This window comes from Centruroides vittatus, unplaced genomic scaffold, assembly GCF_030686945.1.
Source record: "Centruroides vittatus isolate TY-2023 unplaced genomic scaffold, ASM3068694v2 contig_767, whole genome shotgun sequence".
In the NCBI taxonomy this organism is placed as follows: Eukaryota; Metazoa; Arthropoda; class Arachnida; order Scorpiones; family Buthidae; genus Centruroides; species Centruroides vittatus.
In genome coordinates, this window is record NW_027122496.1 from 781,092 (window position 1) to 797,585 (window position 16,494).

The following is a 16,494-nucleotide window of genomic DNA, read 5'->3' on the forward strand; positions in this document are numbered from 1 at the left end:
TACCCGTACTTGTGTCACTGTTGTTAGAAGACAAGAGTTTATGGAGAATAGTGTGGCATATAATTCGCGCAGTAGCTACTTCTGCGCACAGTATTGTTGTAACGTTTTCAGCTTCAGTTTTTGCGGAGTTGGATCTCTTCTAGTCTCCTTAATATTAATTTAACGATAGAGATTTTGCCACCCCTAGCAAAATGGTCTGTTAGTGTCATCCCCTTACGCTACGCCACTGATCTGGACGCGGTTCTGCTCTATCTTCGCCTAAATAAGAACAATTTTATCATAAAAGACCTCTCGGGAGGCATTCCTCTCGGTAGATTACCCACGTACGATGTTGCTGCATACATACAAACAAACAAATTTTACTTTAACACACTTATTTGAATGTATTTTTATTATATTTAATGTTTATTTATTGCGTGTTAGTTTTCATGATAAAAAAAAAGTTCCTTGAAGTAGCACAAAACAAGAAACACTGTACAATATATAAATTTAATTACTATACTTGTGTATATTAGAACTTTTATATAAAATAAAGTAAATTATGTTTCCATACGTTATCGGTTTATTTTAATATTTTTATGTTTTAAATAGTCTTTTGGGCGATTAATTCATTAATAAAAGGAATTGGTCATCCATAAGTGCAGTGTCGCCATCTGTTGATAATTTATAGGAAAAAAAGGTCATGTTAGCATTTTAAAAAGTTACCGTAGTAACAGGCATGCAAAGTTCTTGCACTAATTAACTAATTTTTAAATAGAATATACCTCGCGTAACTTGAAACACCCGCAGAAACGTTAATGACCGTACTGTTGCACATTATCATCATTCACAATGATTAGCACGCATATAATAATTTGTTTTCCAAACACTGGGTCTTTACTGCGCCACGTATTCAAATTTCGATTGGAACGCTAGATTATTACCTGACTGCTAAGCTGAGGGGGCTTAGCCACTTCGCAGTCTCTTTACTATGGCTCTAGAACGGTCTACCAAGGGATGCCTCCCGGAGATACTTTCTACGGGAAACTAGTTCCTATTGTGGTGTTAGACAGAGGAAGAAAATGTGGGAACTCCGCGTTGGTAAGGCAAGTACCGTTGTTTAGTGGTTTTATCCACTGGGCCACTGGTGGATCACCCTTGTAAGGATTTACTGAACAATGAATAAATATAAGTTTAACACTAGCCCATTCACTATCTTTAAACTTAGCAAGATACATTAACTTCTTTTTTCTTTGAGCTTGAACACTTCAAGCTCAATCGTGGGAAAGAGCATATTCGTTGCTTTCTGAAACTGCTTGCACGGATTTCTTACTGTTTCAACCCCACCATGGCGCCGTATTCACGTTTTTTTATTGTATTTCTTTAATTTTGAAACATTTTAAATATAACACATTACTTTATACATTTATATTCTTATGAACAGAGAAATTATGAAATTTAAGCCGAAATTGCTACAAGAATTCAATATAAACCTGTAAAAACACTTTTGCATTTAAAACAATCTTTGACCTCTATAATTACTGTACTTCGTTCTCTGTACATCTTCATTTTTCCTACCTTCCGCTTCTTCACTTGAACATGAGTCAACAGGGCCATGATGAACTCTAACTCGACAGGATCTGTCAACAGAGAAAACATATTCGATGACCGATCGTCGTTTGCATGCCCTAATAACATTAAACCATAATTGATCTTGTCCCGTTCGAGTTTCGGTCTGTCAGCAATTTCGAAAGTGAACTTTGAACTCTCTTCGTCCACGCGACTAACATTACCGTTACTTGTGTAGTCCTCTCGAATTTCGATGTTTCTCATGGCTTCTACCAAGGGGTTTTTCTGTTTAGTTTTAGAAGGAAGTGAACTGATGTTACCTTTACAAAGGACGATCTCGTGTTGTTCTTCTGTTAATTGAATAGCTGCCATCAACGTGTCCTTATGGACAATGAATTTCGTAACGTGCAATTCGAACGTTTTACCACAGACTTCTTGCACCTGAAAGGAATATAAGTTGAGTAAATTATTTAAGAACTGGTGTTACCCTTAATTCACATAGCTCTTCTTAAAAAGAACCTGTTTATATGTAAACAATTCATATACAGAGCTTATATTGACTCTATACACAGTTGATAGAACCTATACTTCTACTAGTTCCATTATAATATATATATATAATGTATAGTAAAACTTTTTAAACTTACTTTATCAACAAGATAAGCTGCTCTGCCGTTATCTGTTATTCCAGCGCAGCAATACGTTGACATACAGAATATCACGCTTTCTTGACAGAATTTCTCTTTCATTCCATCTAAAAATACAAATTCTTATAGAATAGCAGCATAAAAATGCTTTTATTTGCATTTACTCATAATGTACCAATGTCTTCGTAGAATTTCTTTATATCTTTGTCCACGAAAAGCGTAGAAAGTATGTCTAGAGCTTTCTTAAAAATCCAATGACCGTCGGAGGGACTTAAAAACCATCCTGTGAACCAAGGTACCACTTCTTCCCATCCTAATGACCTGTCTTTGTAATATTTCTCCGTCAATTTTCTCGAATTTGCTTGCTGAAGACCCTTTCAAAAAAAGACTCGTTTTAAAACTTTCTATGTCTTGTATTAATGGATGAATCGAGTTTGGTGGTTTCGGTTTTTGTGGATCTCTCTAAAGCAGTGTTCCGCAACCTTTTTCTACTCGCGGCACACCTATGACTCGACACGACTCGACACGGCACATCAAAATGTTATTCCCCTAAAAACGTACTGTACATGATACTATTAATAGAACTTCGTAATGTCATAAACCTATTATTATTATTATGTTGGGTTTTGTGAATTATACTCGGTTGACACCGATGACCGTTAGTATGCCGGACCAGCGTCGAGGCATAGTAATTTGAAAACAAGACAATTATTAAATAAGTGTGTCAGTGTGTGTCTGTATTCAGGAATTTCCTAACAATATGACATGTATTCATTATAGTGTCCTTCTGTAGTGTGATGTATACGTTTCTATTGAATTTTAGTGTTCCCAGGCTTTTGTGTAGCGTGTATGGTATGACACCCGTAGAGGAGAGAGCGACAGGTACAATAAGCACTCTATCCATCCTCCACAGGTGTCTTATTTCCTGGGCGAGTTCGTGTACTTGCTGATTTTTCAGTGCATGCGTTTTGTACATTGTGAGGGTTTGGAATGGATATGTCTATAATGTATGTATTTTTATTGTGTTTGTCTATGAATGTGATGTCTGGTCTGTTGTGGTAAATTGTTTTGTGATTATAGCTCTGTCATACATTTTGTGCGTGTTGTTTTTCAATACTGTCTGTTAAATATAGGTCTATTTGTAATATGGTTCGTGGATATCTAATAATTTGTGTTTCTTTGCAAGCTCTTGATGTATTTTCTACTCGATTATATCTATGTAAATTACCTGTCTGTGCCTAGAGCTTGCAACCAGAAGTGATGTGTTGTATGGTTTCTGGCATGATGTGACATTTTCTGCATGTGTCGCTTGTGATTATTGTATCCTTGAGTTTTGTTTTCTGCAGTTTTTAGTATTTATGACCTGATCCTGTATGGCAATCACGAATCCTTCCGTCTCTCCAAAGAGGCATCCCCGAGCTAACCAGCTGTTTGACGCAGTTTTGTCAACAAAATCCTGGGTCGTAAGGATGCCTGCCGTGGAGTGCCTTTGGAGCCAACGAATGGTGTCTATGCTATTTATATGCTGTGTCGTGTCCGTATGATGTGAGCGTAAGTTTAATGGTGTGCTATTTGAGTCTGCTAGAGTTACTGCTTTATGTAACTGTGATGTTTCCTGTTTTTCGTAGAAAAATTCTCGTAGTGACTGTATGTGTTTGTAGTGGAGGTTAACTATGTCGATCAGGCCTCGTCCGCCATTTTTACGTGGAAGGGTTAATCTTTCTATGGCGGATTTAGGATGATGTTGTTTATGCTTAGTAAGTGTTGTTCTTGTTTTTATTTGGAGATGCTCGAGATCTGTGTGAGTCCAATGTGTAACTCCGAATGAATAAGTGAGTACTGGGACGACATATGTGTTTATTGTATTAACTTCATCTTATTTCATCAGTGCTGCGGCAGAGAATGAAATTCAAGCAAAAGAAACACAGCAACTGTAATAAAATATATAAATAAAACTTGAAATTAATAGAATATGTAAAAGTTCACGTCACACCTTTCACCTTGTGACGACACACCGGTTGCTGAACACTGCTCTAAAGCATTCGACAGTCTGATTGATTTCCAATTTTAAAAAATAAATAAATAAATGCAAAACGTCGCTCTAAGAGGAATTCCTCTAAGCTGTTTACAGTCTTATTTGTCAAAAGAATATTATTAGGCTACGTCAAAATAAAAAATTCTATCTTTAGCTTCTTTAAACCAAACAAGGGTATTCCTCGGGGCTCTGTCTTGGGTCCTCTGTTCTTTAATATTTATTGACCTGTTCGAACACATAACGGAAGATAACGTTATCGTGTATGCAGATGATATCGTAATAACTTATTTTCATACAGAAGCTAAAATATGAAGTAAATTAAATAATTACATCGAAATGAGTAAGTTAATAATTAATAGTTGTAAAAGAAGATTTCTTTGCTTTGCTAATAGAAGTAAAACTGTTAATCCGGATCACCTGCTAATTCAAATAAACGAGGATAAAATCAGCAGAGTGAGATAAAGTATCTGAAAATAATTATGGATGATAATCACCCCTAGAACAGGCATATGGCTAATAGCCTTGTCTCTTGCCAGGTTCACTGGAATAAAAGAAAAATTCAGGCATTTTTGAATATCAACCATTTGAAGAAATTATATCATACGTGTGCTGAAGCAAAAATAAGATACGGAGTAACTGTTTGGGTTACTGCTCTGTTCTATTAATCTAAATTAATATTATTTTTACTAACAAAAAGCAAAATATTTAACACTTCTATTTATTAATAAAAACATTCTACGTATTTCAGTTGTATAAAAAAGGCAGCAAGGACCCGCTAAAGTTCAAAAGAAATCCCTTCTACTTTGGGCCAGCACAGAACTTAATTAAAAATTAAGATGGACCAATGTTTGCTCGATCCCGCCAAAGGAAAAAAATCTTCGTCTATGAATATACAAAATGAATGATTAAATAAATATGCGCACGGATCTAGACCTATGTACAAATATACTGTACTGTATATGTAAATACGCACACCTTTGCATCGAGTTTACATTTTCTCGGTGTTTCCACTAAAATTACGGTATAACGATGTCTTCTTAATATATCCATATAAGGGTCCAACTCCCATTTACGAAAATGGGAATTTTTTATGACAAGAATGCAGGTGTTTTCACCACAGTATTCTTTTAACCTGTAATTGAAATCATCCAAATTATTTCAAAGACGTTAAATCCTTGCCAAACTTGAAGTGTTTTGTAAATTTACCTTTCTTCGCACCATTTATGAGATTCTCTTAACTTCGTCTGGGTTCGATTACAGGAAGAAGATGGTGTAGTATCAGATGATTCATTAGTGTCGAAGTAAGAATCTGCCGAACACACTTTAGCACTTGGATATGTATTCACGATCACATCCGTAAGTGCTTTCTTTCCCGAACCAGGTGGGCCTCTAATTACAAAAGCCAATCTTCCGTGCTGATTCAGATAATTGATGCTTTCTTCGTTTGTCAGGTATACAAAATCGAATGTTTCTTTTGGTGGTGAATCGGCTTCGATCTCAGAATTTGGCCCGGAGGTTTCTGACTTTTCCCGAATCTCTGAAAAATATTAATTAATTATTGTTTTATAATAATTTTTATTGCATAAGTAATACACGATCGAGATTGTGCGGCTATTTCACGTACAATTATGACTCCGTGTGTGCCTAGTGTGGCGTCACGTGATTAGCAACTAGGTAATTGTACCCTAAGTAAGTTACAAATTAGTTCAGTGAGACCATTCACAACACGTTCGTGTTGCTGCTGGACTAGGCACCCTGAAGTTCCTCGTACTTTCTGAACCGCTGTACTAGTTATTTTTGAGTTTTTCCAGTATATTACCGATAGGATTGACAGTAGCCTATCTTTACCATTTGTTTAAAGAACCATCGAAATAACGTTATGGCGGTTCAGAGATCTCGCGGAGCTTCGGGATGAACACCACTCGTAAGGTAATGGAAGAATGAACAACAAAACGAATTAAATGACAGAACGAAGACTGCCAAAAGGGCTGCTCAATTATAAACTACGAGAAAGAAAGAACGTGGGACGACCCTTTCAGAAAACAATAGTTGTAAAAACCAGTGGCGTGCCGTGACATTTGATGACAGGGAAGCTGTGTTTCTGTAAGAAGCCGACTTCCAGGGGCAATCAGTTAATTGCGCGTCAGTGATGGTCTAGGGCAGTGGTTCTTAACCTTTTTATACTCGCGGCCCACCAAATATTTCATAATTTTTTTGTGACCCCCATTTTTTAATAATAATTTATATTTGATAATTTGATAATTTATCTATAATAAATTGATTTTTTTATTATTGCTTTATTTTTTATATAATAAATGTAAATCATAATTTTATTATTTCATTATCTATTTAAATAACATTCAAACTTCACAATTAAACACGAAAACTCATTAATTTTTAACAGAAAATAAAATAAGAAACACGTCGATAAATCGATCCAATGTCGATGCTAAAACTAAACTAAAACTAAAACGCCCACTTGTCGTAAGGATTTTGCATAACTTTTGCAAAAATATTTAAATTTTCAAAGCCTACTATTTTTCCTAATTATTTTTAAAATTCCAAGCATTAATAGTTTCTTAAAATTGCTTTGGAATAAAAGAAGTAAATACTGCGGTGTAAGTAGCATATTTACATTTATTTCTTCTGTACTAACAAAGTTGTATGTAGGAAGAAATACAAAATAAATAAATAAAAACTAAATAGGAAAACTTTATCTTTCTTATTTCACTTTTCAATACGATATTCGGATTATACATCAATTTTCTTTTTATTATATTCCGAAGGAAATTTTGCATAATTTGGCGGCCCCGGCAAACTTCTTACGGACCCCCAGGGGCCGCGGCCCCCTGTTAAGAATCACTGGTCTAGGGTCCATTCGTATTCATTTGTTCGATAAGCCAGTAAAAACTGTAGACTTCTCTAAATGTATTTTTAATATCACAATTACATTCCGAATCGCTAGCCACGATATAAGGGCTAAAATTAAAAATAAATTATAAAAACTTACTCGGTGAAATAAAATGTGCGGTGGATATACATACCTGGTACAATGTATTGTTCGATTGTATTAATATACTTTTAAAGAAAATTATAATTAAAATATAGCTTTGTAAAGAAACGTACATAAAAATAACATAAAATATTCTTTACTTTTTAAATCTTAAAACAATCCACTTAGTCAAATATCTCGATACGAGTAGCTAATGGATGGAACTAGTGACGGTCCAGGTAGGTGTGTAGTGAGTGTGTGCGTGCCAAATCCCGAGGGTGCCGATACCGGTCAATGTCGAATGCCTCTTTTGTCGCGTCACTAGTATATCTCAAAGGACGCCACAGGGCTGTTGTAAATTTTAAACGTTTCTCACCGTAGCTGTAAAAATCTAACTATGTTAAACTTAATAGTCATTCGTTTTCTAACTAATTCGTTTTAATACCGGGTGTACACGGAAATCAGTTTCCCACTGTACTGAGCGAGTGATTGGTTCTGTTAAGCTTTTGTTGAAGTAAAATTCTGGCTCTTTCAACAGGATTTTATTTATGTCCCCATTCCCTAATCTCTTAATTATTTAGTCACTTCTTAAGTAGAAATAAGTCGAAACCAGTTACTTTGTACCTGAATATCTGTAGTCTTGGGAAAACAGTGGAAAGACAAATTTTTATGACAACGGATATATAAATCGTAAATTTAAGGAAAATAAATTCTAGAGCTTTTTTTTGTACCATTGTATGTACTGTACGTCTCATTCATTAAATTTGGTTGTAAATGATGCTGCCAAAGTAACAGTTAATTTTTAACACTGTACTAGAATTGTACACGTTTTTTCTGCATCCCCTTACAGATGGGACGTACTAAATCGTAATATCACCGGTTTAACATCGAAATCCGTAAGTAATATAAGATGGGAGAGCGGAATAAACGCGGAATAAATATATCAAATATTTTAATGGAGTTTTTTTAAACTCCTGTCAACTATACAGAACTATCATAAAAACGTGCCAGTAAACTCCTATCGGTTGGGTTGTTATAAATCTAGTCTAGGGTGGGCAACCCTTTTTATAACGTGGGCCAGAATAAATTTTACGTTTTTTTCCGCGGCCGTAGTAGTTAATTGACGCCTTCTTGTGACTCGTAATTTTTTTAGTCTGCAAATACGAAATAAATAAATAAAAAGTTAATTACTACATTTATTTTTTTATCGTTTTCGAAAATTACAAAGAATTGGAAAAATAACTATTAATTTATTTTTCCAATTTAATAATCTATTAAAGATCTCGCGGGCCGGATAGAAACTTTTCGCCAGCCGTAGCTGGCCCGCGGGTTGCCCGCCGTCGATCTAGTCTGCTCGTGATTCACATAATCGGGCGAGGGTGGCCGAATATCTAGCAGGCGGCTAACAGCCCACAACCGCTCCGGGATATAAAGTCGCGTACTCTTTACGCGTGTGTCGCTTCTACCAGCTAAACCGTGACGTTGGTGCTCTGTAAAGCGCATGCGCCAATGCCTATAATCTGGCTGCTTGGAAGTTGACGGGCAGGCGGCTAACAGCTCAGAACCGGTCCGGGTTATAAAGTTGGACTCCGTACGCGTGTGTCGCTTCTACCGGCTAAACCGGGTGAGGTTGGTGCTCCGTAAACCGCGTGTGCTAATGCCTATATAATCTGGCTGATTAGAAACTGACCCGGTTTCGACATTCCTTCCGCCACCGAATTATTCGAATATACAATAGCAATCTTATCGTTTTTTTTTCACACGTAGTATAGAAATTTGTAAAAGATACGTAATGCAGTTATAATAAAATATTAATTTTAATTAATTCAAAGTACGTTAAAATATGAAAATTTATATTTTATAAAATACAAGGGAAGGTCATTGGAAGGTGGAATCGGCGCTTCCATAGCTTCCAATGTCGGCACGCCACTGGTAAAAACTTCTTTTGTCGATATTTATAATTAATTAATTAGAGTAGTCTATTCGGTGTTATACAATATATAAACAGATCGACAGCAATTAAACCATAAGTTATTGATAAAATTAAAAATAGGAAGAAAGTAAACGATATATTACCTACAGCTCCCTGTTTTATTATTGCTGCTGAGTCCATTATAGACTGTCGTGTTCACCTAAAAATAAAATAATAAAATTTTATAACCTTTTACAACGTAAAGGCATTTTTATGTACAACGGACGGTTTAAATACGCACTTTAACCATTTCTTCGATTTTCTAAGCAGATAATCGAAGAAATGGTTAAAGTGCATATTTTTGATCAAGGACCCGTGTCGTGCTCTCAGGTTAAAACTGCATACTCGAATGCTTAGAGTGGCGTATGCAATTTTAATCTGAGAGCACGGCACGGGTCCTTGACCAAAATATGCTTAAAAATGAATCGAAATTAACTGTTAAATCGAACACGAAAACAATGTTACTTTATTATTTATCGAAATTATATCAATTATTTGATTAATTAGACGATTTAAATTTGCTTAAACTTACTTTTCCGCCTGGTTTTTCGGTATCTCTACGTCTACGCAACTGTTTAAACATAGCCTCTAACTATGCAAGAGATTGTTTATATAACTACTATAAAATCGATTTTATATTATAGAACATCCGTCGGATCGATCGTGTATTTGTAAACATCCGCCGATTTAATGTAATTGCATATAAGCGTGAGAGGGAAATTCTAACAAATGACATTACCAATTTTTTGTCGTTTTCTTTTCTTCATCCCCTTTGCTCTCACAATCTCGTGCGAAGTATTTAACGAGTCGGCATTATTCGTTTAATAATAAAATTAGACAATGAGTAACGTGTTGTCTTATTCGTCATTGTCAGTAAACTTGTAAGCGGATCATCCCAAGACACTACACAATACAGGTGACCCCCTAACTCCCTCATTCGGGGGCGACTCCCTGAATACGTTACTGAGCAACAATAAGAATTTGTTACCCACAATGTTAATGTGCCAAACTTCGTATCTTAATCTTTACCCCATCTTGACATATTAAACGAAATAGACATTCACAATTGTAATATAAACATTTTCAAATCATTACTTTCCTGGCTCTTATATACAAAACGAAAGGTATGGCGATCGATCAAAAGATGACCCACCAAATTTACACATTTCCGATCTCTGGAAATTTCAAAACGTCGAAAAATTCAAAAAAATTTGGGCTTTTTTTCTTGTTTGTATGGATGTTAGTGTGCGTGAGGAGAATTCTTTTTAAACCTAACCTAACCTAACATCTAAATAGGGGCCAATTTCCCCATAGAAAGACCTACCGGAAAACTATTTCGGCTTATTTGTTCAGAAGCTTAGTTTAAACATTTTACTTCACAATTTGTTCGAATAAAATCAAATCGAAAGTACATGTATAGTACATGTGTATGTGTATGTGGTTTCGAGATACCACTGTACTATAAAATAGATATCGAACGGCCGACATATTCTTTTATTCTATGCACGTTAGTCACAAATTTTAGGACTTACTATGTGCGGGACTCGAGCCCTACAAACTGCAGCCCAATAATAATAAAATGAGCAGTAAACTCGGACATGGCGCGATATAAACACCGGATAGATCGATTGCTGCAAGGTTCGACCGAAATGTCCACGTCGAAAAGAGCCAACTCGATTAGTTAATTCGGTTTGTGGTGACCCGTATAATGAGATAATTAATTAAATGTCTCATTAATACTTAAATGTGGAGTAAGATCGTACTTTAACGCGACAGGCAGTAGAATACGTTGTCAATTGAGCGAATGAGACACGCACGAAAAGGAAAGTAACTAGACTAACCTGTCATGGAAACATTAAAAGTAAAGGTTGAAAGTCCAGTAACTAACCCGATAAGGGACAGTTCACTTTAACAGGGTGAGAGGAAGGTTTATCAGTAGGGGCAGAATGAGTATTTCCTGGACTGACTAAATAGAAATCCCGGCAACGAGGTTAATATTCGGTACCGTGCGATTCGGATTTACACGGGTTTTTCAGCACGGCAGCCTCCCAGACAGCTACTTCCGAGGCGATAGGGACGGATCTAGGCGGAGCAAGGTCTATAAACACGTTTCCTATAGAGCCGCCATTTTGGATCCACAATTTCAAGATTTCGCATTATCTACGTGCATTTTCCTCCGAGTTGGAACCACGGAATTCCTTTTATAATTTTAAATAAAGACTATTTTTTTTTTCATTTAGAAGTTACTCTGACACATAATTAAAGGTTTTAACTAAGTAGGTTTCAAAATAAAAAGCCATGTCAAAGATTCGTATGATAAAGTCCGAGAATAAAATTTATTTAATTTCGAAATGCAAAATTAGAGAAGAAATTTGGAAATATTTGTTAAAATAAGAATATATTTACTTTTCTATATTTTCACACGCACTTTTACATTACAGGAGCTTGGATTAAACATTTTTATAAATTAAAATTAGATAAAGAAAAAAGAAAACCATTCTCACAAACTTTATTATGTAAAGTAAATTTAATTATTTTTATAGTGTAATATTTAATTATTTTAAACAGTAGACAATACCAACAAATAGTAATATCAACCTCAATTTTATTTATTATTTTATTATATAATAAAATGATTATTAAGCAACAATTACTCATTAGAATATGCAATTCGTACTGTTACATTACTCTCAACTATTATGAATTATAATTTAAATGAGTGAAAGTTTTAATTTCAATTACTATATTTTATTTTAAATTTTAAGTGTGTTTTCAGTCCACAAACAACATATAACAACATTTATTCTTTTAGATGGAGTTAGATAGCCTAATAAATAGGATTTTAACAATTTGGAGGGCCATTAAAAACAATATCGTCATCAGTGGCACAACATTGCAATATCAAAGGTTGTCAAATTTTTTAAAAAATAGTGTCAAGTGTATTCTGACAATAAACAATCAATTAAAAAGAAGACTACTGGAACACATATTAATTCTGAAAATACAGGAAGACATTAGAATTAATAACAACGTGTGACTGAAGCTACACGAGGGGGGAATGACATCGTTTTTACACAACCTTGAAACAAATGTGGGAGTAAAGTCACATCGCATTGTAAAATGAATTGTAACAAGGCAGTTGGCTTCACACAGTCTTGTGGATTTGGTGTCGTTTCGTTTAAGGTCTGGAAACCAATTATTTTAATAATAATAAGTTCATTATTTGTTTCCCTCCATTTTTGATTTTTAATAATATTTTATTATTAATAGTGGAACCGTCTACCAGAATTCGGAAAATGTGGGAGAAAATAAGGCATTTACTGGTCCCAAATAATTGATATATCACATTATTATATTAAAAAATTAGAGTTTTTAGTTCTGTAGTATATGGGTTGTATTAAAAATTGTAAATACAGTGCAATGTGTATATCAAAAAGTCCTTTATATCGATTAACTATTAGAATTAGAATTATATGTTGGTACTATGAGTTTATAAGCTGATGAGGGGTCCTTGTACCCGAAATGCATCCTTTCCTAAATTTGAAGGTGATTATTAAAGACTAAATTTTTTTGTAAAAGATCTGATCTGTTTTTCGGTCGGCCTGGGTGTAATAAGCCCTCCAAATTGTTAAAATCCTATTTATTAGGGTATCTAACTCTATCTAAATTAAAGTCATGGACTAAAAGCGTCGTTTATTATTAACATTTATTCTGTTTCATAAGTTACACGATGTTATACAAGGTTATTCTCCACTTATGGCATCATAGAAGCATAAAAGACGAGAATCGACGGATGTTTATTAGCAAACCTCGAAAGATAGTATCGTCTTTGAACACAATTTTCATCCCCTTCACACTGGGGACAACATCGAACACTTGCCTACACCACTAAGGTCTTTCTCTAGGATGAGTGCCTTCTGCCTTTTACATATAAAATGTTTGTTACTCGTAGCGCCAAAAGAGCCGTAGTGACGAGATGACAGATTAGGTCGCATTTGAAGTGTTTTGTATACAGCGCCGAACATTGGTAATTTATCATCATCCGGTATACTTAGTCCGAAAGTATTTACATCTTAGTAAAGACTATCTGTTTAATAAAGAATTAATGGAAACATATATGAAGTGTGCGTTTAAAAAACATGCAGATTTTTATTTTTTACATGAAAAGAATAATTTTTCATGGGTAAAAATTCTTACTTTCTATGGTTTTCATAAGCGAAAATTAACAAGAATGAACAAAAATTGTATATTGTATATAGAGGCCTATACGTTATGGACAAAGTGATTAATCGGGCATTATTCATAAGTAACTGTTATCCGCGACTTGGCCCGCGCGGATTTTACAAGCAAACACCATTTATATTCAGTATTTCAACAACCATACTAATTGTTATATAACCCCTACCGCCGAGAATGATGAGAATTGCCGAAAATCAAACGGAACTGTTTTCAATTTGATCAATTTTCCGGAACGTTCTATAATCGAACCGATAATCAATAACAAATTCGAATTTGCAACGGTTCGTACATTTGGTTAAAAAATCGAAATATATAAAAATATTTATAACAATGTGTGAAATGTTGTCAATTTAATACACCTATGAACTCAATGAAGACTAAACGTAGTTGAAAGCAAAAAGTCGCGTGTAAAATAGTACAGTAGAAGCCGTTCTTCGTGTTAAGCCTTAATGCTCTGCCTCTCTCTCCCGCGGGGGAATTTCGAAAATTACCTTCTCAGTGTGCGTTTTCGTGACGTACCCTAACCGTGTACCAAATTTCACCTCTTTAGGTTCAGCGGCTTGCCCTGAGCGATGATGATCAGTCGATCAGTCCTGACTGATTCGGTATCGAACACGATACGCACACGCAACTCCGAGTGCGGATTGTCTAGCGTATGTCGGATGATCACTCCTCAACTTATTATCATCACTTTTGGCGACTAGGTGATAATTGAATACTGCTATCATTGAATAATAAAGTGATAATGTATATATTTAAAAATAATATATAAATTTATAATTTATCAAATTTCTATTTATTAAAATATATATAGTGTTATATGTAACATACAAAATTCATACATGATAAATTCATATATTGCAAGAATGCTATTATTCCTCAATATAATATTATATATATATATATATATTCAGCAGTTTACGATCAAAGTAATGCCTGCATTAGTCAATACAATCACTTCACGACTTACGAAGGGGTTCGGTTCCGCAACTTCGGACGTAAGTCGAGAAGCGACTGTAGATCATTTTGACTTATTGTATTGATTCTGCACGTATGTCGTATTATCGATATTAATATCGATTTTTTAAAAAATACTATCGCACATTACTAGTTAACTTTGTACCTGGCGGCGCAATAATATAGGTACTACTACAACCGACCACGCAACAGTTACTTTTTGAAGTTTTGTGTGGCAGGAAGCTTTGGTTCATTATCACGGAAGAAAACAAGCACCGCGTTTCCGTACGTATCCAACCCAAAGACGCGCGTGTTTTCCCGAAGCAGTTTTCTTTGCCTGCGTACAGATGGCGCTCAACTCAGTTCCACTAGCTCTATAGTGATTTTCTACCGTACGACATAAACTTCACCAACATTTAAGCCAGTTACAGATGCGGAGAAAGAAGGCATTGAAGTAAGTAAAATGCATTTAAAACTGTAAATTAACTAAATAATTAATGTTTTGAAATCACAATTAAACAGTGTTGTACAGGGATACCTGTAATTGTGTTAATACATTTTTCGTTGTTAACGCTCTTAGAAGTCGACACTGCTCGCGCTTTCCTTAAATAAGTTGCTTAAAATTTTTATATTTATATCGTGAAAATGATTAAAGTACGCAATTAAAATGTGTGTAGAGCGCGTAAATAACCTTAATGTTGTAAAAAGTCATACAATTATATCATTCTTTGCAGATTTCAACGTATCATGGAATCAATGTTTACAGAAGCCAGATTAAAAATAGAAGAAGAGAAATTAGGTAAAATACTTCATAAATTTTCTTGTTTATAGATTTTATCGGTAATTTATGGTGTTTTAGTCCCAATTAATTAATTCTCACGTGTCTAACATCTAAATAGGAGTCAGTTTACCATTCGAAACCCTCCGGGAGCGGCAGTTTCCCATGTATTGCGTGGCCTTATCCCATTAATTCAATCATGTAGTGAGCAGAGATCAATATAATTTTATTATTGTTACACTATGGCAACGTAGCCCATTATTTACTAGTAGTTTCCCCTTACAAAACCATTCTTCATTGATTTAGTTGCTTTAATCTGTTTTGCCAGTCAGAAACAATAAATTTAACTCTATGTTGTTTATGTACAGTCAAACCTGTTTTTATGCGGTGGATAGGGACCGCATAGAAAAAGTCTCACATAGAAAATAACTCAAAACCGTACGAAATAGAATTTATTGACAACAGATGTCAGCACTTGACTGCATTGTCTCGTCTATCGTCTGTTTTACATATTTTTGTCCAGGTGGTGTTTTGTTGACTTAAAAAATAAATTATTTCATTTTTCGCATATTCATGCAATAATATTACTATAATAAGTTCATTTATGCTGTAATAAGTTTATTTAGCTATAATAAGTCAACGTGAGACATGACAAATCGCACGAGACTAGTCGCCAACTATACCGAACAGATAAAAAAACCGTACAAAAAAAGACCGCATAAAAACAGGTTTGACTGTATTATAATAATTAATTGTAGTCATTTCAATTATTTTTGTTAATATTGATTGAAATTAAATCCTATGAATGCGTTACATATTAATGACCTATTTTACGAGGACAAGGTGAAAAGTTCTCGGCCTAACCCATAGAAGGCACTACTACAAATGAAAGTACTGTTTTGTTATGTTACCAGACTTATTACAAAAGTAAATACCAAATGTGAATTTGATCAGACAAATAGTTTGTTTTATACGGCTGTTTAAAGTAAGCATTATGTGTGTTTTTGACAAAATGAATAAACTTGAATACTGTTCCGTCATAAAATTCTTCGTTTTGGATGGTTTATCGCCAACAGAAATTCATCCAAAGTTGGTTAAAGTGTATAAGGAGTCTGCACCTTCGTTATCAACAGTAAGAAAAAATGGGCAACGGAGTTTAAACATGGTCATACATCGATTAAAGATGATCCACGTGAAGGACTGCCAAAAACTGCAACTACCGAAAAAAATATCAAGAAGATACACAATATGGTTCTAGATCAGCGCCGGATTAAGCCTCTAGCGGGCCCTAGACAAAATTTAAATTGGCACCCCATTTAAATAAGT

The 16,494-nt window shown here is 34.7% G+C and overlaps 1 protein-coding gene across 1 annotated transcript; it reads right to left on the bottom strand.

Moving 5' to 3' along the window:
- Window positions 1–1,455: 1,455 nt before the first annotated feature.
- Window positions 1,456–9,335, bottom strand: LOC136981557 (uncharacterized). The gene is made up of 6 exons (XM_067277876.1): window positions 9,303–9,335; window positions 5,437–5,767; window positions 5,206–5,362; window positions 2,371–2,569; window positions 2,196–2,302; window positions 1,456–1,989 (listed from the first exon to the last, which is right to left on the bottom strand). The coding sequence occupies exons 3-6, from the start codon at window positions 5,278–5,280 to the stop codon at window positions 1,462–1,464; spliced, it is 909 nt and encodes a 302-aa protein (XP_067133977.1). The 5' UTR covers window positions 5,281–5,362; window positions 5,437–5,767; window positions 9,303–9,335; the 3' UTR covers window positions 1,456–1,461.
- Between the last annotated feature and the right edge of the window lie 7,159 nt (window positions 9,336–16,494).

Excerpts from the sequence above, each read along its gene's own strand:
- LOC136981557 (XM_067277876.1), bottom strand. The coding sequence starts at position 5,280 with ATGGATATATTAAGAAGACATCGTTATACCGTAATTTTAGTGGAAACA. Across the intron at positions 2,570-5,205 it reads AATGTAAACTCGATGCAAAG|GGTCTTCAGCAAGCAAATTC; the intron begins GTGTGCGTATTT and ends TTTTTTTGAAAG. Across the intron at positions 2,303-2,370 it reads GAAATTCTACGAAGACATTG|ATGGAATGAAAGAGAAATTC; the intron begins GTACATTATGAG and ends TTGTATTTTTAG.